We start from the raw sequence: 23,889 nt of genomic DNA on the forward strand, positions 1-23,889 counted from the left end.
GGTTGAGACACCTGGAGGGGGTGGAGACACCTGGAGGGGGGAGACACCTGGAGATACACCTGGAGGGGGTGGAGACACCTGGAGGGGGGTGGAGACACCTGGAGGGGGTGGAGACACCTGGAGGGTGGTGGAGACAATCACAAGGACAGGTGAAACAGATCAGGGTATGAAAACATGTAGATATTTTGTATGTAGCCTCCACATTGACTCTGTACCAGTACCCCCTGTATATAGTCTCCACATTGACTCTACCGGTACCCCCTGTATATATCCTCCACATTGACTCTGTACTGGTACCCCCTGTATGTAGCCTCCACATTGACTCTGTACCGGTACCCCCTGTATATACCCTCCACATTGACTCTGTACCAGTACCCCCTGTATATAGCCTTCACATTGACTCTGTACCGTAATACCCTGTATATAGCCTCCACATTGACTCTGTACCATAATACCCTGTATATAGCCTCCACATTGACTCTGTACCGTAATACCCTGTATATACCCTCCACATTGACTCTGTACCGGTACCCCTTGTAAATAGCCTCCACATTGACTCTGTACCGGTACCCCCTGTATATAGCCTCCACATTGACTCTGTACCGTAATACCCTGTATATAGCCTCCACTTTGACTCTATACCGTAATACCCTGTATATAGCCTCCACATTGACTCTGTACCGTAACACCCTGTATACAGCCTCCACATTGACTCTGTACCGGTTCCCCCTCGTTACCTGTATAAAAGACACCTGTCCACAAATATAGGTGTCTTTTATAGAGGTAACGAGTTCAAACAGGTGCAGTTAATACAGGTAATGAGTGGAGAACAGGAGGGCTTCTTAAAGAAAAACTAACAGGTCTGTGAGAGACGGAATTCTTACTGGTTGGTATGTGATCAAATACTTATGTCATTCAATAAAATTCAAATGAATTACTTACAAATCATACAATATGATTTTCTGGATTTTTGGTTTAGATTCCGTCTCTCACAGTTGAAGTGTACCTATGATAAAAATTACAGACCTCTACATGCTTTGTTAGTAGGAAAACCTGCAAAATCGGCAGTGTATCAAATACTTCTTCTCCCCACTGTATGTACATTTTACAGATCCAGTTTTACATTATTATCTTGTTATTAGTCCCACCCTTCAGCCCCATTCAACCCCTCCCATCTATCTCGTAACACCATCCATTGGTTATCTTGTTATTAGTCCCACCCTTCATCTCCATTCAACCCCTCCCATCTATCTCTCAACTCCATCCATTGGTTATCTTGTTATTAGTCCCACCCTTCATCTCCATTCAACCCCTCCCATCTATCTCGTAACACCATCCATTGGTTATCTTGTTATTAGTCCCACCCTTCAGCCCCATTCAACCCCTCCCATCTATCTCGTAACACCATCCATTGGTTATCTTGTTATTAGTCCCACCCTTCATCTCCATTCAACCCCTCCCATCTATCTCTCAACTCCATCCATTGGTTATCTTGTTATTAGTCCCACCCTTCATCTCCATTCAACCCCTCCCATCTATCTCGTAACACCATCCATTGGTTATCTTGTTATTAGTCCCACCCTTCATCTCCATTCAACCCCTCCCATCTATCTCGTAACACCATCCATTGGTTATCTTGTTGTTATTTCCAGTCCCACCCTTCATCTCCATTCAACCCCTCCCATCTATCTCTCAACTCATTCCATATTGGATTTCTATGTGCCACATATTTTTCAACTGTCCCGTGATGCTTCACAAAAGCTCTGAACCTTTCTATTTTCATTGTTTTCTACGGATTGTAAGTTGAAAAGAAATATTTTTTTGCAAAAAAAGTATTATTATATTATTGATTGATTGACTATAACTTTTCAGATCTGCAGAGTTATATCCAGGTGGATGTTTTAATTATTCAGCCCTTCCTGGAGCTGTTACCAAAAACAGATATTGGAGTTTATCAAAATTGTATTTCTCTCTCTCTCTCTCTCTCTCTCTCTCTCTCTCTCTGTCTCTCTCTCTCTCTCTCTCTCTCTCTCTCTCTCTCTCTCTCTCTCTCTCTCTCTCTCTGTCGCTCTCTCTCTGTTCCTCTCTGTCTCTATCGTTCTCTTGTTCTCTCTCTGTTTCTGTCTCTCTCTCTCTCTCAATTCAATTCCAGGGTTAATTGGCCAAAGCAATGGTGTTTGTTCTTCACTTGTTGCCTTTTTCTTGTTGCAACAGGTCACAAATCTTGCTGCTGTGATGGCACACTGTGATATTTCACTCAATAGACATGGGAGTTTATCAAAATTGGGTTTGTTTTCGGATTCTTTGTGGATCTGTGTATTCTGAGGTAAATATTGTCTCTAATATGGTCATACATTTGGCAGGAGGTTAGGAAGTGCAGCTCAGTTTCTGCCTACGGCGGCCTTTCTCAATAGCAAGGCTATGCTCACTGAGTCTGTACATAGTCAAAGCTTTCCTTAAGTTTGGGTCAGTAACAGTGGTCAGGTATTCTGCCATTGTGTACTCTCTGTTTAGGGCCAAATTGCATTCTAGTTTTCTCTGTTTTTTTGTTAATTCTTTCCAATGTGTCAAGTAATTATCTTTTTGTTTTCTCATGATTTGGTTGGGTCTAATTGTGCTGCTGTCCTGGGGCTCTGTGTGGTGTGTTTGTGTTTGGGAACAGAGCCCCAGGACTAGCTTGCTGAGGGGACTCTTCTCCAGGTTCATCTCTCTGTAGGTGATGGCTTTGTAAAGGAAGGTTTGGGAATCGCTTCCTTTTAGGTGGTTGAAGAATTTAAAAGCTATTTTCTGGATTTTGATAATTAGCGGGTATCGGCCTAATTCTACTCTGCGTGCATTATTTGGTGTTCTACGTTGTACACTGAGGATATTTTTGCATAATTCTGCGTGCAGAGTCTCAATTTGGTGTTTGTCCCGTTTTGTGAATTATTGGTTGGTGAGCGGACCCCAGACCTCACAACCATGAAGGGCAATGGGCTCTATGACTGATTCAAGTATTTTTAGCCAGATCCTAATTGGTATGTCAATTTTAAGTTCCTTTTTATGGCATAGAAGGCCCTTCTTGCCTTGTCTCTCAGATCGTTCACAGCTTTGTGGAAGTTACCTGTGGCGCTGATGTTTAGGCCAAGGTGTGTATAGTTAGGGTTAGGGTTAGGGTTAGGGCAACAGTGTCAATATGGAATTTTTATTTGTGGTCTTGGTGACTGGACCTTTTTTGGAACACCATTATTTTGGTCTTACTGAGATTTACTGTAGATCTAAGTGCTGCTGTAGGCCCTCCTTGGTTGGTGACAGAAGCACCAGATCATCAGCAAACAGTAGACATTTGACTTCAGATTCTAGTAAGGTGAGGCCGGGTCCTGCAGACTCTTCTACTGCCCTCACCAATTCGTTGATGTAAATGTTGAAGAGGGTGGGGCTTAAGCTGCATCCCTGTCTCACCCCACGACCCTGTGTGAAGATATGCGTGTAGTTTTTGCCTATTTTAACCTCACACTATTTGTTTGCGTACATTGATTTTATAATGTCGTATGTTTTACCCCCAACACCACTTTCCATCAGTTTGTATAGCAGACCCTCATGCCAAATTGAGTCGTAAGCTTTTTTTTTTTTTTTTACAATGTTTTCGCTGAGGAAATGTACGAGTCTGTTGTTAATGATAATGCAGAGGATTTTCTCAAGGTTGCTGTTGACGCATATTCCATGCTAGTTATTGGAGTCAAATTTGTCTCTACTTTTTGTGGGTTGGGGTGATCAGTCCTTGGTTCCAAATATTCGGGAAGATGCTCGAGTTGAGGATAATGTTTTAGAGTTTAAGTTTTAGTATAGCCAATTGGAATTTGAGTTCGGTATATTTTATCATTTCATCGAGGATACCATCAACACTAAAGGCATTTATGAGGTGGCGGGTTTGTATTTTGTCCTGTAGTTCATTCAATGTAATTGGAGAATCCAGTAGGTTCTGATAGTCTTCATTAGTTGACTCTAATATTTGTAATTGATCATCAATATGTTGTTTGTGCTCTCTCTCTCTCTTTCTCTCTGTCTCTCTCTGTTTCTCTCTCTTTCTCTCTGTCTCTCTCTGTTTCTCTCTCTTTCTCTCTCTGTTTCTCTCTGTTTCTCTCTTTCTCTCTCTGTTTCTCTCTCTTTCTCTGTCTCTCTCTGTCTCTTTCTGTTTCTCTCTCTGTTTCTCTCTCTGTTTCTCTCTCTTTCTCTGTCTCTCTGTCTCTCTCTGTCTCTCTCTCCCCCCTTCTCTATCTCCCTCTCTCTGTCTGTCTCTCTGTTTCTCTCTCTCTCTGTTTCTCTCTCTCTCTGTTTCTCTCTCTCTCACTCTCTCTCTCTCTGTTTCTCTCTTTCTGTTTCTCTCTCTCTCTCTCTCTCTCTCTCTCTCTCTCTCTCTCTCTCTCTCTCTCTCTCTCTCTCTCTCTCTCTCTCTCTCTCTCTCTCTCTCTCTCTCTCTCTCCCCTTCTCTCTCTCTCTCTCTCTCTGTAGTTTGTAGCCCAGCCAAACTGCCAGCAGCTCCTAGCTACTCTGTGGTATGATGGGTTCCCCGGCTGGAGGAGGAGACACTGGGCTGTCAAACTAGTGACCTGTTTCATCATAGGACTGCTCTTCCCTGTCTTCTCAATGGTTAGTATACTCCTTTTCACACTATGGTGCTGACCCAAACAGGACTGGTATGACCTGCATGTAATGTATCACTCTGGTGCTGACCCAAACAGGACTGGTATGACCTGTATGTAATGTATCACTATGGTGCTGACCCAAACAGGACTGGTATGACCTGTATGTAATGTATCACTCTGGTGCTGACCCAAACAGGACTGGTATGACCTGTATGTAATGTATCACTCTGGTGCTGACCCAAACAGGACTGGTATGACCTGTATGTAATGTATCACTCTGGTGCTGACCCAAACAGGACTGGTATGACCTGTATGTAATGTATCACTATGGTGCTGACCCAAACAGGACTGGTATGACCTGTATGTAATGTATCACTATGGTTGCTTGAGCCCTTACTATCTTCTCCCTCCCTCCCTCTCTCTCCCTCTCTCCCTCTCCCTCCCTCCCTCTCCCCCCTCTCCCTCCCTCTCTCTCCCTCTCTCCCTCTCCCTCCCTCCCTCTCTCTCCCTCTCTCCCTCTCCCTCCCTCCCTCCCTCCCTCTCCCCCCTCTCTCTCCCTCCCTCCCTCCCTCCCTCCCTCTCCCCCTCTCTCTCCCTCTCCCCCTCTCCCTCTCTCTCCAGATCTACCTCCTAGCCCCCAAGTCTTCGCTGGGTGTGTTTGTGAAGAAACCCTTCATCAAGTTTATCTGTCACACAGCCTCCTATCTGAACTTCCTCTTCCTCCTCCTCCTCGCCTCCCAACACATCGCCAGGACCAAGCTACACATGCAGGTAATCCAAGACAGACAGACAGACACAAACAAAACAACAGACTATTATTTAAATGAAATTAATTATTTGAATATACTATATTAAATCTCAAATATACTATATTAAATCTATGTAAGAGAGAGAGATTGTTGTTGTAAGATGATTTTCATGTTTTTAACTGTTCAAGCTAATACATTGATCCAATTTGATGTAATTTAATGCAGGGTCCTCCGCCGACTGTTGTTGAATGGATGATACTACCGTGGGTACTGGGTGAGTAGAGAGGGTGTCTACTCTCTCTGTGGGGGTGAGTAGAGAGGGTGTCTACTCTCTGTGGGGGGGTGAGTAGAGAGGGTGTCTACTCTCTCTGTGGGGGTGAGTAGAGAGGGTGTCTACTCTCTGTGGGGGGGTGAGTAGAGAGGGTGTCTACTCTCTCTGTGGGGGTGAGTAGAGAGGGTGTCTACTCCTTCTGTGGGGGTGAGTAGAGAGGGTGTCTGTGGGGGGGTGAGTAGAGAGGGTGTCTACTCTCTCTGTGGGGGTGAGTAGAGAGGGTGTCTGTGGGGGGGTGAGTAGAGAGGGTGTCTACTCTCTCTGTGGGGGGAGTAGAGAGGGTGTCTGTGGGGGGGTGGGTGAGTAGAGAGGGTGTCTGTGGGGGGGTGAGTAGAGAGGGTGTCTACTCTCTCTGTGGGGGGAGTAGAGAGGGTGTCTACTCTCTCTGTGGGGGGAGTAGAGAGGGTGTCTGTGGGAGGGGGGGGTGAGTAGAGAGGGTGTCTGGGGGGTGAGTAGAGAGGGTGTCTACTCTCTCTGTGGGGGGAGTAGAGAGGGTGTCTACTCTCTCTGTGGGGGGGGGTAGAGAGGGTGTCTGTGGGGAGGGGGTGAGTAGAGAGGGTGTCTGTGGGGGTGATACTATCGTGTGTACTGGGTGAGTAGAGAGGGTGTCTGGGGGGGGTGAGTAGAGAGGGTGTCTACTCTCTCTGTGGGGGGAGTAGAGAGGGTGTCTGCTCTCTCTGTGGGGGGAGTAGAGAGGGTGTCTGTGGGGGGGTGAGTAGAGAGGGTGTCTGTGGGGGTGATACTACCGTGTGTACTGGGTGAGTAGAGAGGGTGTCTACTCTCTCTGTGGGGGGAGTAGAGAGGGTGTCTGGGGGAGGGGGTGAGTAGAGAGGGTGTCTGTGGGGGTGATACTACCGTGTGTACTGGGTGAGTAGAGAGGGTGTCTACTCTCTCTGTGGGGGGAGTAGAGAGGGTGTCTGGGGGAGGGGGTGAGTAGAGAGGGTGTCTGTGGGGGTGATACTACCGTGTGTACTGGGTGAGTAGAGAGGGTGTCTGTGGGGGGTGAGTAGAGAGGGTGCCTGTGGGGGGGGGGGTGAGTAGAGAGGGTGTCTGTGGGGGTGATACTACCGTGTGTACTGGGTGAGTAGAGAGGGTGTCTGTGGGGGGGTGAGTAGAGAGGGTGCCTGTGGGGGGGTGAGTAGAGAGGGTGTCTGTGGGGGTGATACTACCGTGTGTACTGGGTGAGTAGACAGGGTGTCTGTGGGGGTGAGTAGAGAGGGTGTCTGTGGGGGGGTGAGTAGAGAGGGTGTCTGTGGGGGTGATACTACCGTGGGTACTGGGTGAGCAGAGAGGGTTTCTGTGGGGGGGTGAGTAGAGAGGGTGTCTGTGGGGGGGGGGGGTGAGTAGAGAGGGTGTCTGTGTGGGTATTCCCTTGACTTTTCCCACATTGTGTTAAAGCCTGAATTTAAAATTCTTTAAATTGAGATTTTGTGTCACTGGCCGACACACAATACCCCATAGTGTCAAAGCGAGGTTATGTTTTTCAAAATGTTTACAAATTAATAAAAAATGAAAGCAGAAATGTCTTTAGTCAATAAGTGTTCAACCCCTTTTGTTGTGTCAAGCCTAAATACACTCTGTGTTCAATAATAATGTTTAACATTCTGTGTTCAATAATAATGTTTAACACTCTGTGTTCAATAATAATGTTTAACACTCTGTGTTCAATAATAATGTTTAACACTCTGTGTTCAATAATAATGTTTAACACTCTGTGTTCAATAATAATGTTTAACACTCTGTGTTCAATAATAATGTTTAACATTTTTGAAGGATTACCTCATCTCTGTACCCCACACTTACCATTATCTGTAAGGTTCCTCATCTCTGTACCCCACACTTACCACTATCTGTAAGGTTCCTCATCTCTGTACCCCACACTTACCATTATCTGTAAGGTTCCTCATCTCTGTACCCCACACTTACCATTATCTGTAAGGTTCCTCATCTCTGTACCCCACACTTACCAATATCTGTAAGGTTCCTCATCTCTGTACCCCACATTTACCAATATCTGTAAGGTTCCTCATCTCTGTACCCCACACTTACCATTATCTGTAAGGTTCCTCATCTCTGTACCCCACACTTACCATTATCTGTAACGTTCCTCATCTCTGTACCCCACACTTACCATTATCTGTAAGGTTCCTCATCTCTGTACCCCACACTTACCATTATCTGTAACGTTCCTCATCTCTGTACCCCACACTTACCATTATCTGTAAGGTTCCTCATCTCTGTACCCCACACTTACCATTATCTGTAACGTTCCTCATCTCTGTACCCCACACTTACCATTATCTGTAAGGTTCCTCATCCTGTACCCCACACTTACCATTATCTGTAACGTTCCTCATCTCTGTACCCCACACTTACCATTATCTGTAAGGTTCCTCATCTCTGTACCCCACACTTACCACTATCTGTAAGGTTCCTCATCTCTGTACCCCACACTTACCATTATCTGTAAGGTTCCTCATCTCTGTACCCCACACTTACCATTATCTGTAACGTTCCTCATCTCTGTACCCCACACTTACCACTATCTGTAAGGTTCCTCATCTCTGTACCCCACACTTACCATTATCTGTAAGGTTCCTCATCTCTGTACCCCACACTTACCATTATCTGTAACGTTCCTCATCTCTGTACCCCACACTTACCACTATCTGTAAGGTTCCTCATCTCTGTACCCCACACTTACCATTATCTGTAACGTTCCTCATCTCTGTACCCCACACTTACCATTATCTGTAAGGTTCCTCAGTCAAGGAATGAATTTCAAACACAGATTCAAGCACACAGACCAAGGAGGTTTTCCAATGCCTCGCAGAGAAGGGCCCCTATTGGTAGATGGGAAGAAAAAAAAATGTTTTTACAGTCATTGAAAATATCCCTTTGAGCGAAGGGTGAAGTTATTAATTACACTTTGGATGCTGTATCAATACACCCAGTCACTACAAAGATACAGGCGTCTTTCCTAACTCAGTTGCCGGAGAGGAAGGAAACTGCTCAGGGATTTCACCATGACTTTAAAAACAGTTACAGATGAACAACTTTGTAGTTACTCCACAATACTAACCTCATTGACAGGTTGAAAAGAAGGAAGCCAGAATACAATTATTCTAAAACATCGTGTTTACAACAAGGCACTTTAGTTATACTGCAAAGAATGTGGCAAAGCAATTCACTTTATGTCCTGAATACAAAGTGTTATTTATTTTATTTTATATTTCACCTTTATTTAACCAGGTAGACTATTTGAGAACAAGTTCTCATTTACAACTGCGACCTGGCCAAGATAAAGCGTAGCAATTTGACACATATAACAACACAGAGTTACACATGGAATAAACAAAACATACAGTCAATAATACAGTAGAACAAAATAAAACAAAAAGTCTATGTACAGTGAGTGCAATTGAGGTAAGATAAGGGAGGTAAGGCAATAAATAGGCCATGGTGGCGAAGTAATTACAATATATCAATTAAACACTGGAATGGTAGATGTGCAGACGATGAATGGGCAAGTAGAGATACTAATAATAAAAAAAATAATAAATAATATATGCCATTTAGCGGACGCTTTTATCCAAAGCGACTTACAGTCATGTGTGCATACATTCTACGTATGGGTGGTCCCGGGAATCGAACCCACTACCCTGGCGTTACAAGCGCCATGCTCTACCAACTGAGCTACAGAAGGACCACAGATACTGGGATGCAAAGGAGTAAGATAAATAAATAAATACAGTATGGGGATGAGGTAGGTAGATAGATGGGCTGTTTACAGATGGGCTATGTACAGGTGCAGTGACCTATAAGCTGCTCTGACAGCTGGTGCTTAAAGCTAGTGAGGGAGATATGAGTCTCCAGCTTCAGAGATTTTTGCTGTTTGTTCCAGTCATTGGCAGCAGAGAACTGGAAGGAAAGACGACCAAAGGAGGAATTGGCTTTGGAGGACGACCAGTAAGACATACCTGCTGGAGCGTTTGCTACGAGTGGGTGCTAATATGGTGACCAGTGAGCTGAGATAGGGCGGGGCTTTACCAAGCAGAGACTTGTAGATAACCTGTAGCCAGTGGGTTTGTCGACGTGTATGAAGCGAGGGCCAACCAACGAGAGTGTACAGGTCGCAATGGTGGGTAGTGTATGGGGCTTTGGTGACAAAATGGATGGCAATATGATAGACTGCATCCAGTTTGTTGAGTAGGGTGTTGGAGGCTATTTTATAGATGACATCACCGAAGTCGAGGATCGGTAGGATGGATGGTCAGTTTTACGAGGGTATGTTTTGTTGCGATATAGGAAACCAATTCTAGATTTCATTTTGGATTGGAGATGCTTAATGTGAGTCTGGAAGGAGAGTTTACAGTCTAACCAGACACCTAGGTATTTGTAGTTGTCCACGAATTCTAAGTCAGAACCGTCCAGAGATGTGTTGCTGGATGGGCAGGCAGGTGCGGGCAGGGATCAGTTGAATAGCATGCATTTAGTTTTCCCTACATTTAAGAGCAGTTGGAGGCCACGGAAGGAGAGTTGTATGGCATTGAAGCTCGTCTGGAGGTTAGTTAACACAGTGTCCAAAGACACTTACCCATGTTTGGGGGAAATCCAATACAACACATTACAGAGTACCATTCTCCATATCTTCAAGCATAGTGGTGGCTGCATCATGTTTTGGGTATGCTTGTCATAGTTAAGGACTGGGTAGTTTTTCAGGATAAAAAAGAAACTGAATGGAGCTAAGCGCAGGCTAAATCCTAGAGGAAAACCTGGTTTGTTCTGCTTCCACCAGACACTGGGAGATGAATTCACCTTTCAGTAGTACAACAACCTAAAACACAAGGCCAAAAATACACTGGAGTTGGGTTACCAAGGAAGACCGTGAATGTTCCTCAGTTGCCGAGTTGCAGTTTTGACTTAAATTTACTTGAAAATCTATGACAAGACCTGAAAATTGTTGTCTAGCATTGATCAACAACCAATTTGACAGAACTTAAATCATTTTGAAAATAGTAATTGGCAAATAATCTAGGTGTGGAAAGCTCTTAGAGACTTACCAAGAAAGACTCACATCTCTTAGAGACAGAAATACTCACAGCTCTTAGAGACAAATACTCACAGCTCTTAGAGACAGAAATACTCACAGCTCTTAGAGACAAATACTTACAGCTCTTAGAGACAGAAATACTTACAGCTCTTAGAGACAGAAATACTCACAGCTCTTAGAGACAGAAATACTTACAGCTCTTAGAGACAAATACTCACAGCTCTTAGAGACAGAAATACTCACAGCTCTTAGAGACAAATACTCATAGCTCTTAGAGACAGAAATACTCACAGCTCTTAGAGACAAATACTTACAGCTCTTAGAGACAGAAATACTTACAGCTCTTAGAGACAGAAATACTCACAGCTCTTAGAGACAAATACTCACAGCTCTTAGAGACAAATACTCACAGCTCTTAGAGACAGAAATACTTACAGCTCTTAGAGACAGAAATACTCACAGCTCTTAGAGACAAATACTTACAGCTCTTAGAGACAGAAATACTTACAGCTCTTAGAGACAGAAATACTCACAGCTCTTAGAGACAAAGACTTACAGCTCTTAGAGACAGAAGGACTTACAGCTCTTAGAGACTTAACCAGAAATACTTCAAGCTCTCAGAGACTTACCCAGAAAGAATCAGAGCAGTAATCACTGCCAAAGGTGCTTCTACAAAGTATTGACTCAGAGGTGTGAATACTTATGTAAATGAAATATTTCTGTATTTCATTTTCAATACATTTGCTAAAATACAACAAAAATGATGGGGTCATTATGGGGTAGATGGGTGAGAAACATATATATTTAATCAATTTTGGATTATGTCTGTAACACAACAAAATGTGGAATAAGGGAAGGGGTCTGAATACTTTCTGAAGGCACAATATGTTTATTTCCTGTATGGCTACAGTTTTAAATATGTTTATTTCCTGTATGGCTACAGTTTTAAATATGTTTATTTCCTGTATGGCTACAGTTTTAAATATGTTTATTTCCTGTATGGCTACAGTTTTAAATATGTTTATTTCCTGTATGGCTACAGTTTTAAATATGTTTATTTCCTGTATGGCTACAGTTTTAAATATGTTTATTTCCTGTATGGCTACAGTTTTAAATATGTTTATTTCCTGTATGGCTACAGTTTTAAATATGTTTATTTCCTGTATGGCTACAGTTTTAAATATGTTTATTTCCTGTATGGCTACAGTTTTAAATATGTTTATTTCCTGTATGGCTACAGTTTTAAATATGTTTTTATTTCCTGTATGGCTACAGTTTTAAATATGTTTATTTCCTGTATGGCTACAGTTTTAAATATGTTTATTTCCTGTATGGCTACAGTTTTAAATATGTTTATTTCCTGTATGGCTACAGTTTTAAATATGTTTATTTCCTGTATGGCTACAGTTTTAAATATGTTTATTTCCTGTATGGCTACAGTTTTAAATATGTTTATTTCCTGTATGGCTACAGTTTTAAATATGTTTATTTCCTGTATGGCTACAGTTTTAAATATGTTTATTTCCTGTATGGCTACAGTTTTAAATATGTTTATTTCCTGTATGGCTACAGTTTTAAATATGTTTATTTCCTGTATGGCTACAGTTTTAAATATGTTTATTTCCTGTATGGCTACAGTTTTAAATATGTTTATGTCCTGTATGGCTACAGTTTTAAATATTTCCTGTATGTTTATTTCCTGTATGGCTACAGTTTTAAATATGTTTATTTCCTGTATGGCTACAGTTTTAAATATGTTTATTTCCTGTATGGCTACAGTTTTAAATATGTTTATTTCCTGTATGGCTACAGTTTTAAATATGTTTATTTCCTGTATGGCTACAGTTTTAAATATGTTTATTTCCTGTATGGCTACAGTTTTAAATATGTTTATTTCCTTTTAAATATGTTTATTTCCTGGCTACAGTTTTAAATATGTTTATTTCCTGTATGGCTACAGTTTTAAATATGTTTATTTCCTGTATGGCTACAGTTTTAAATATGTTTATTTCCTGTATGGCTACAGTTTTAAATATGTTTATTTCCTGTATGGCTACAGTTTTAAATATGTTTATTTCTACAGTTTTAAATATGTTTATTTCCTGTATGGCTACAGTTTTAAATATGTTTATTTCCTGTATGGCTACAGTTTTAAATATGTTTATTTCCTGTATGGCTACAGTTTTAAATATGTTTATTTCCTGTATGGCTACAGTTTTAAATATGTTTATTTCCTGTATGGCTACAGTTTTAAATATGTTTATTTCCTGTATGGCTACAGTTTTAAATATGTTTATTTCCTGTATGGCTACAGTTTTAAATATGTTTATTTCCTGTATGGCTACAGTTTTAAATATGTTTATTTCCTGTATGGCTACAGTTTTAAATATGTTTATTTCCTGTATGGCTACAGTTTTAAATATGTTTATTTCCTGTATGGCTACAGTTTTAAATATGTTTATTTCCTGTATGGCTACAGTTTTAAATATGTTTATTTCCTGTATGGCTACATTTTAAATATGTTTATTTCCTGTATGGCTACAGTTTTAAATACAGTTTTAAATATGTTTATTTCCTGTATGGCTACAGTTTTAAATATGTTTATTGTCCTGTATGGCTACAGTTTTAAATATGTTCCTGTATGGCTACAGTTTTAAATATGTTTATTTCCTGTATGGCTACAGTTTTAAATATGTTTATTTCCTGTATGGCTACAGTTTTAAATATGTTTATTTCCTGTATGGCTACAGTTTTAAATATGTTTATGTCCTGTATGGCTACAGTTTTAAATATGTTTATTTCCTGTATGGCTACAGTTTTAAATATGTTTATTTCCTGTATGGCTACAGTTTTAAATATGTTTATTTCCTGTATGGCTACAGTTTTAAATATGTTTATTTCCTGTATGGCTACAGTTTTAAATATGTTTATTTCCTGTATGGCTACAGTTTTAAATATGTTTATTTCCTGTATGGCTACAGTTATAAATATGTTTATTTCCTGTATGGCTACAGTTTTAAATATGTTTATTTCCTGTATGGCTACAGTTTTAAATATGTTTATTTCCTGTATGGCTACAGTTTTAAATTTAAATATGTTTATGTTTATTTCCTGTATGGCTACAGTTTTAAATATGTTTATTTCCTGTATGGCTACAGTTTTAAATATGTTTATGTCCTGTATGGCTACAGTTTTAAATATGTTTATTTCTTGTATGGCTACAGTTTTAAATATGTTTATTTCCTGTATGGCTACAGTTTTAAATATGTTTATTTCCTGTATGGCTACATTTTTAAATATGTTTATTTCCTGTATGGCTACAGTTTTAAATATGTTTATTTCCTGTATGGCTACAGTTTTAAATATGTTTATTTCCTGTATGGCTACAGTTTTAAATATGTTTATTTCCTGTATGGCTACAGTTTTAAATATGTTTATTTCCTGTATGGCTACAGTTTTAAATATGTTTATTTCCTGTATGGCTACAGTTTTAAATATGTTTATTTCTTGTATGGCTACAGTTTTAAATATGTTTATTTCATGTATGGCTACAGTTTTAAATATGTTTATTTCCTGTATGGCTACAGTTTTAAATATGTTTATTTCTTGTATGGCTACAGTTTTAAATATGTTTATTTCCTGTATGGCTACAGTTTTAAATATGTTTATTTCTTGTATGGCTACAGTTTTAAATATGTTTATTTCCTGTATGGCTACAGTTTTAAATATGTTTATTTCCTGTATGGCTACAGTTTTAAATATGTTTATTTCTTGTATGGCTACAGTTTTAAATATGTTTATGTCCTGTATGGCTACAGTTTTAAATATGTTTATTTCCTGTATGGCTACAGTTTTAAATATGTTTATTTCCTGTATGGCTACAGTTTTAAATATGTTTATTTCCTGTATGGCTACAGTTTTAAATATGTTTATTTCCTGTATGGCTACAGTTTTAAATATGTTTATTTCCTGTATGGCTACAGTTTTAAATATGTTTATTTCCTGTATGGCTACAGTTTTAAATATGTTTATTTCTTGTATGGCTACAGTTTTAAATATGTTTATTTCCTGTATGGCTACAGTTTTAAATATGTTTATTTCCTGTATGGCTACAGTTTTAAATATGTTTATTTCCTGTATGGCTACAGTTTTAAATATGTTTATTTCCTGTATGGCTACATTTTTAAATATGTTTATTTCCTGTATGGCTACAGTTTTAAATATGTTTATTTCCTGTATGGCTACATTTTTAAATATGTTTATTTCCTGTATGGCTACAGTTTTAAATATGTTTATTTCCTGTATGGCTACAGTTTTAAATATGTTTATTTCCTGTATGGCTACAGTTTTAAATATGTTTATTTCCTGTATGGCTACAGTTTTAAATATGTTTATTTCCTGTATGGCTACAGTTTTAAATATGTTTATTTCCTGTATGGCTACAGTTTTAAATATGTTTATTTCCTGTATGGCTACAGTTTTAAATATGTTTATTTCCTGTATGGCTACAGTTTTAAATATGTTTATTTCCTGTATGGCTACAGTTTTAAATATTTCCTGTTTTTATTTCCTGTATGGCTACAGTTTTAAATATGTTTATTTCCTGTATGGCTACAGTTTTAAATATGTTTATTTCCTGTATGGCTACAGTTATTAAATATGTTTATTTCCTGTATGGCTACAGTTTTAAATATGTTTATGTCCTGTATGGCTACAGTTTTAAATATGTTTATTTCTTGTATGGCTACAGTTTTAAATATCTTTATTTCCTGTATGGCTACAGTTTTAAATATGTTTATTTCCTGTATGGCTACATTTTTAAATATGTTTATTTCCTGTATGGCTACAGTTTTAAATATGTTTATTTCCTGTATGGCTACAGTTTTAAATATGTTTATTTCCTGTATGGCTACAGTTTTAAATATGTTTATTTCCTGTATGGCTACAGTTTTAAATATGTTTATTTCCTGTATGGCTACAGTTTTAAATATGTTTATTTCCTGTATGGCTACAGTTTTAAATATGTTTATTTCTTGTATGGCTACAGTTTTAAATATGTTTATTTCCTGTATGGCTACAGTTTTAAATATGTTTATTTCCTGTATGGCTACAGTTTTAAATATGTTTATTTCTTGTATGGCTACAGTTTTAAATATGTTTATTTCCTGTATGGCTACAGTTTTAAATATGTTTATTTCTTGTATGGCTACAGTTTTAAATATGTTTATTTCCTGTATGGCTACAGTTTTAAATATGTTTATTTCCTGTATGGCTACAGTTTTAAATATGTTTATTTCTTGTATGGCTACAGTTTTAAATATGTTTATTTCCTGTATGGCTACAGTTTTAAATATGTTTATTTCCTGTATGGCTACAGTTTTAAATATGTTTATTTGCTGTATGGCTACAGTTTTAAATATGTTTATTTCTTGTATGGCTACAGTTTTAAATATGTTTATTTCCTGTATGGCTACAGTTTTAAATATGTTTATTTCCTGTATGGCTACAGTTTTAAATATGTTTATTTCCTGTATGGCTACAGTTTTAAATATGTTTATTTCCTGTATGGCTACAGTTTTAAATATGTTTATTTCCTGTATGGCTACAGTTTTAAATATGTTTATTTCCTGTATGGCTACAGTTATAAATATGTTTATTTCCTGTATGGCTACAGTTTTAAATATGTTTATTTCCTGTATGGCTACAGTTATAAATATGTTTATTTCCTGCATGGCTACAGTTTTAAATATGTTTATTTCCTGTATGGCAACAGTTTTAAATATGTTTATTTCCTGTATGGCTACAGTTATAAATATCAAATCAAAATCAAATCAAATGTATTTGTATTGTTCTCCTGCACATTGACTCAGTACTGGTACTCCCTGTATAAAGCCATCTTATCATTACTCATTGACTAGTTCAAATTAAATCAAATGTATTTATATAGCCCTTCGTACATCAGCTGATATCTCAAAGTGCTGTACAGAAACCCAGCCTAAAACCCCAAACAGCAAGTAATGCAGGTGTAGAAGCACGGTGGCTAGGAAAAACTCCCTAGAAAGGCCAAAGCCTAGGAAGAAACCTAGAGAGGAACCAGGCTATGTGGGGTGGCCAGTCCTCTTCTGGCTGTGCCGGGTGGAGATTATAACAGAACATGGCCAAGATGTTCAAATGTTCATAAATGACCAGCATGATAATAATAATAAGGTAGAACAGTTGGAACTGGAGCAGCAGCACGGCCAGGTGGACTGGGGACAGCAAGGAGTCATCATGTCAGGTAGTCCTGAGGCATGGTCCTAGGGCTCAGGTCCTCTGAGAGAGAGAAAGAAAGAGAGAAAGAGACAATTAGAGAGAGAGCACACTTAAATTCACACAGGACACCGAATAGGACAGGAGAAGTACTCCAGATATAACAAACTGACCCTAGCCCCCCGACACATAAACTACTGCAGCATAAATACTGGAGGCTGAGACAGGAGGGGTCAGGAGACACTGTGGCCCCATCCGAGGACACCCCCGGACAGGGCCAAACAGGAAGGATATAACCCCACCCACTTTTCCAAAGCACAGCCCCCACACCACTAGAGGGATATCTTCAACCACCAACTTACCATCCTGAGTACATATATATATATATATATATATATGACTGGTGATGCTGTCTCTCTGTCTCTGTCTCTTGTCTCTCTCTTTCTCTCTCCCTCTCTCTTCCCCCTCTCTCTCTCTCTTTACCCACTCCCTCTCTCTTCCCCCCCCTCTAGGTTTTATCTGGGCTGAGATTAAGGAGATGTGGGATGGAGGTTTTACAGACTATATACATGACTGGTGGAACCTGATGGATTTTGCCATGAACTCCCTCTACCTGGCTACTATATCACTGAAGATAGTGGCTTATGTTAAGGTAAGATACACACACACACACACGAACTCACACACACACACACACTATACACACCAGTGGATCCTGTTGAGGACGGCTGTAATAAAATGGCATCAAACACATTAAATATGAAAAACCTCGTGGTTGATGCTGTTCACTCCGTTTCAGACATTATTATGAGCCGTCCTCCCCTCAGCAACCTCTACACACACCGGTGCGTGCGTGTGTGTGTGTGTGTGTGTGTGTGTGTGTGTGTGTGTGTGTGTGTGTGTGTGTGTGTGTGTGTGTGTGTGTGTGTGTGTGTGTGTGTGTGTGTGTGTGTGTGTGTGTGTGCGTGCGTGCGTGCGTGCGTGCGTGCGTGCGTGCGTGCGTGCGTGCGTGTGTTACCATCGACGGGGCCGTAGTGGAGCAGGTTGAGATCTTCAAGTTCCTTGAGGTTCACATCAAGGACAAACTAGCATGGTTCAAACACACCAAGACAGTTGTGAAGAGGGCAAGACAAACGCCTATTTCCCCCTTCAGGAGACTGAAAAGATTTGGCATGGGTCCTCAGATCCTCAAAAGGTTCTACAGCTGCACCATCGAGAGCGTCCTGATGGGTTGCATCTCCGCCTGGTAACTATGGAAACTGCTCGGCCTCCGACCGCAAGGCGGTCTCTCTACAGAGGGTAGTGCGAACCGCCCAGTACATCACTGAGGTCAAGCTTCCTGCCACCCAGGACCTCTTTACCAGGCGGTGTCAGAGGAAGGACCTAAAGATTGTCAAAGACTCCAGCCACCACGGTCATAGACTGTTCTTTCTGCTACTGCACGGCAAGCGGTACCGGAGCGCCAAGTCTAGGTCCAAGAGGCATCTAAACATCTTCTACCCCCAAGACATAAGACTCCTGAACATCTAATCAAATGGCTACCCAGACAATGTGCATTGCAACTCTCTCTAATTATCTATGCATTTTAATAACTCTACCTACATGTACATATTACCTAAATTACCTCGACTAACCGATGCCCCCGCACATTGGCTCTGTATCGGTACCTGCCTGTATATAGCCTCCACATTGACTCTGTACCGGTACCCCCTGTATATAGCCTCCACATTGACTCTGTACCAGTACCCCCAGTATATAGCCTCCACATTGACCCTGTACCCCCTGTATATAGCCTCCACATTGACTCTGTACCAGTACCCCCAGTATATAGCCTCCACATTGACCCTGTACCAGTACCCCCAATATATAGCCTCCACATTGACCCTGTACCGGTACCCCCTGTATATAGCCTCCACATTGACTCTGTACCAGTACCCCCAGTATATAGCCTCCACATTGTCTCTGTACCGGTACCCCCTGTATATAGCCTCCACATTGACCATGTACCGATACACCCAGTATATAGCCTCCACATTGACTCTGTACCGGTTCACCAGTATATAGCCTCCACATTGACTCTGTACCGGTTCCCCCCTGCATATAGCCTCCACATTGACTCTGTACCGGTACCCCCTGTATATAGCCTCTGTCAGGACCCGGTTACGAACCCGGGTCTCCGGAGTGAGAAACAGTCACTTAACCAACTGAGCCACGAATAGTCGGCAGAACCCAGAAGATGAGGCAGACACAGCAGTACTTGAGACGGTGTATTTAATGAAGTAAAAAGTTAAGTTCTTCAGGAAAACATGTAACTCCACAACCTCAAAAGGAATTCCACAAGAACAAAGGTAATCCTCCAAGACAAAAAGGTAAATCCACAAGGTGGAAGGTATAGCACAAAAAGCCTCAAAAAATACTCAAAAACAAACAAACAAGAACAAAAAACAGAATTCCACAAGAGAGTCCACCGGGATCAACAAGAGATCACAGAGTACTAGGGCTGGGTGCTAACATACAAACACAGAGCAAAGGACTGAGGAAAACAAAGGGTTTAAATACAATCAGGGGAAACGAGGCACAGGTGCAAATAATAATGGGGATCAAGGGAAAACAAAAGGTCAAAAGGCACTTAACATTTATTTTTCTTAAAACTTTGTAAATCATTGTTGTTGGGTTGAGGGCATTTCAAAGCATTTCACTGTGGGGTCTGTTGTAAACTAGCAGCCTGCTGCAGATGGACACTGTGAGGTCTGTTGTAAACTATCTGCCTGCTGCAGATGGACACTGTGAGGTCTGTTGTAAACTAGCAGCCTGCTGCAGATGGACACTGTGAGGTCTGTTGTAAACTAGCAGCCTGCTGCAGATGGACACTGTGAGGTCTGTTGTAAACTAGCAGCCTGCTGCAGATGGACACTGTGAGGTCTGTTGCAAACTAGCAGCCTGCTGCAGATGGACACTGTGAGGTCTGTTGTAAACTATCTGCCTGCTGCAGATGGACACTGTGAGGTCTGTTGTAAACTAGCAGCCTGCTGCAGATGGACACTGTGAGGTCTGTTGTAAACTAGCAGCCTGCTGCAGATGGACACTGTGAGGTCTGTTGTAAACTAGCAGCCTGCTGCAGATGGACACTGTGAGGTCTGTTGTAAACTAGCAGCCTGCTGCAGATGGACACTGTGAGGTCTGTTGTAAACTATCTGCCTGCTGCAGATGGACACTGTGAGGTCTGTTGTAAACTAGCAGCCTGCTGCAGATGGACACTGTGAGGTCTGTTGTAAACTAGCAGCCTGCTGCAGATGGACACTGTGAGGTCTGTTGTAAACTAGCTGCCTGCTGCAGATGGACACTGTGAGGTCTGTTGTAAACTAGCAGCCTGCTGCAGATGGACCCTGTGAGGTCTGTTGTAAACTAGCTGCCTGCTGCAGATGGACACTGTGAGGTCTGTTGTAAACTAGCAGCCTGCTGCAGATGGACATGTAATGTAATGTGTGAGGTCTGTTGTAAATTACCTGGAATACATTAGGAGCTAAAGTAGTTGTGTTCTTCACTTCACCTGTCACATTATATTACATTATGATGGTTACCGGTAGTCCGCAGTCACGTGGTGTTTGTTTACAAAACCATGATGAGTGACTGCAGCCTTGTGAGCCACTGTTGTGGAGCTCCATGTGATTTAGCTACAGTATGGAGTTCACAACTAAATGTTTTGACAGCTACATGAAAATAATAATAATAATAATAATTACGTTGATTACGTTGTCTAAAATGTGCTAAATGCTCTGTAGTTGTGCATTTGGTTTGCTAATTTAATAGGTCTTTATCTAGCTAAGTGGTTGGCTTCTTGCAAAATCAAGCTTCTCTTGGTATCAGCAGAGAATCCCCTGGTGGATCAAGAGCCTTGCTGTCTAATATGTGTTTTGTGTATGTAACAAACTGTGAGTAGCAAACTGTGAGTAACAAACTGTGAGTAACAAACTGTGAGTAGCAAATTGTGAGTAGCAAACTGTGAGTAGCAAATTGTTAGTAGCAAACTGTGAGTAACAAACTATGAGTAGCAAACTGTGAGTAGAAAACTGTGAGTAGCAAACTGTGAGTAGCAAACTGTTAGTAGCAAACTGTGAGTAGCAAACTGTGAGTAGCAAACTGTGAGTAGCAAACTGTGAGTAACAAACTGTGAGTAGCAAACTGTTAGTAGCAAACTGTGAGTAGCAAACTGTTAGTAGCAAACTGTGAGTAGCAAACTGTTAGTAGCAAACTGTGAGTAGCAAACTGTTAGTAGCAAACTGTGAGTAGCAAACTGTGAGTAGCAAATTGTGAGTAGCAAACTGTGAGCAGCAAACTGTTAGTAGCAAACTGTGAGTAGAAAACTGTGAGTAACAAACTGTGAGTAACAAACTGTTAGTAGCAAACTGTGAGTAGCAAACTGTTAGTAGCAAACTGTGAGTAGCAAACTGTGAGTAGCAAACTGTGAGTAGCAAACTGTTAGTAGCAAACTGTGAGTAGCAAACTGTTAGTAGCAAACTGTGAGTAGCAAACTGTTAGTAGCAAACTGTGAGTAGCAAACTGTGAGTAGCAAACTGTGAGTAACAAACTGTTAGTAGCAAACTGTGAGTAACAAACTGTGAGGAGCAAACTGTGAGTAGCAAACTGTGAGTAGCAAACTGTGAGGAGCAAACTGTGAGTAGCAAACTGTGAGTAGCAAACTGTGAGGAGCAAACTATAAGTAGCAAACTGTGAGGAGCAAACTGTGAGTAGCAAACTGTGAGTAGCAAACTGTGAGTAGCATACGGTTAGTAGCAAACTGTGAGTAGCAAACTGTGAGTAACAAACTGTGAGTAGCATACGGTTAGTAGCAAACTGTGAGTAGCAAACTGTGAGTAGCAAACTGTGAGTAGCATACGGTTAGTAGCAAACTGTGAGTAGCATACGGTTAGTAGCAAACTGTGAGTAGCAAACTGTGAGTAGCATACGGTTAGTAGCAAACTGTGAGTAGCAAACTGTGAGTAGCAAACTGTGAGGAGCATTTTTGACTTTGTTGTATAACTTTATGAGCTGGGATGTCTGTCCTGCAAATAGTTTGTCAGAGCCGATATAAAATGTTCGCAATGCGCTCATTAGCAATTAGCTAGTATTCACTTTGGGTTTTTACATGGTCTTGTTAGCAATGCTAACCTTCGGATTACAGAGGCTCAGTGGGAAAATAGTTCCCCTTGTGTACAGTGCCTGTGTTACCAAATTTCCCAGGATGGCACAAGGTACTGTATGACCTTCTGGAAGTTATGGCAATCTGGATAATACCCAAGCTTGATATTTATCAACATCATTTGAACATCCTGGAACATTCTGGAACATTGACTTGAACATTCTAGAACATTAAGTTGAACATTGAGTTGAACATTCTGGAACATTGACTTGAACATTCTAGAACATTAAGTTGAACATTGAGTTGAACATTCTGGAACATTTTGATGAATATTCAGGGTTGGCAGACATCAAGTTGGGATTCTGTCAAAAGCTGAAAGTGGGTAGTTGTGAGTGCTTGCATAATGCGTGTGTGTGTGTGTGTGAGAGAGAGAGAGAGAGAGAGAGAGAGAGAGAGAGAGAGAGAGAGAGAGAGAGAGAGAGAGAGAGAGAGAGAGAGAGAGAGAGAGAGAGAGAGAGAGAGAGAGAGAGAGAGTAGCAGCAGATGGATTCCTGTGATACTGGCCAAGAAGCTGAATTTAAAATCTCTATCTCTCTACCTTCCTCTCTCTATCTCTCTACCGTCCTCTCTCTTTCTCTCTACCTTCCTCTCACTCTCTATCTCTCTACCTTCCTCTCTCTATCTACCTTCCTCTCGCTCTCTATCTCTCTCTACCTTCCTCTCTCTATCTCTCTACCTTCCTCTCCCTCTCTCTCTCTCTCTACCTTCCTCTCTCTATCTCTCTCTCTCTCTACCTTCCTCTCTCTATCTCTCTACCGTCCTCTCACTCTCTCTCTACCTTCCTTTCTCTATCTCTCTACCTTCCTCTCTCTATCTCTCTCTCTCTACCTTCCTCTCTCTATCTCTCTACCTTCCTCTCTCTATCTCTCTCCTTCCTCTCTCTCTCTCTACTCCTCTCTCTCTCTCTCTCTCTCTCTCTCTCTCTCTCTCTCTCTCTCTCTCTCTCTCTCTCTCTCTACTTCTCTCTCTCTCTCTACCTTCCTCTCTCTCTCTCTCTCTCTCTACCTTCCTCTCACTCTATCTCTACCTCTCTACCTTCCTCTCACTCTATCTCTACCTTCCTCTCTCTCTCTTTCTCTCTCTCTCTCTCTACCTTCCTCTCTCTCTCTCTACCTTCCTCTCTCACTCTCTCTCTACCTTCCTCTCGCTCTCTATCTCTCTCTCTCTGCATACCCCCTCCCTCTCTCTCTCTTTACATACCCCACTTTCTATCCCCCCCTGTCTCTCTCTCCGTAGTACAACTCCTCCCGTCCTAGAGAAGAGTGGGAGATGTGGCACCCTACCCTGATAGCAGAAGCATTGTTTGCTATAGCTAATATCTTCAGTTCTCTACGACTCATCTCCCTGTTCACAGCCAACTCCCACCTGGGACCTCTACAGATCTCACTGGGAAGGATGCTGCTGGACATACTCAAGTTCCTCTTCATCTACTGTCTGGTGAGACACACACACACACACGCACGCACGCACACACACACACACACACACACACACACACACACACACACACACACACACACACACACACACACACACACACACACACACACACACACACACACACACACACACACCTCAAACTATCAACTAAATTGTTATGAGGGCCAATAGACATGAAATGACTAGACATAACAGGAACAGGGTGTAGCATTAGGAACAGGGTGTAGCATTTGGAACAGGGT

At 41.0% G+C, this 23,889-nt stretch overlaps 1 protein-coding gene across 1 annotated transcript in view; it reads left to right on the top strand.

Moving 5' to 3' along the window:
- LOC124008850 (short transient receptor potential channel 5-like) overlaps positions 1-23,889 on the top strand; it is a 98,867-nt gene that overhangs the window by 55,341 nt on the left and 19,637 nt on the right. The window contains exons 7-11 of the mRNA XM_046320431.1: positions 4,492-4,629; positions 5,247-5,396; positions 5,600-5,648; positions 17,520-17,659; positions 23,444-23,644. Of these exons, the coding sequence (XP_046176387.1) occupies positions 4,492-4,629; positions 5,247-5,396; positions 5,600-5,648; positions 17,520-17,659; positions 23,444-23,644 (678 nt within the window). The remainder of the gene's footprint in view (positions 1-4,491; positions 4,630-5,246; positions 5,397-5,599; positions 5,649-17,519; positions 17,660-23,443; positions 23,645-23,889) is intronic.

The sequence above is a fragment of the Oncorhynchus gorbuscha genome, linkage group LG21 (genome assembly GCF_021184085.1).
Source record: "Oncorhynchus gorbuscha isolate QuinsamMale2020 ecotype Even-year linkage group LG21, OgorEven_v1.0, whole genome shotgun sequence".
In the NCBI taxonomy this organism is placed as follows: Eukaryota; Metazoa; Chordata; class Actinopteri; order Salmoniformes; family Salmonidae; genus Oncorhynchus; species Oncorhynchus gorbuscha.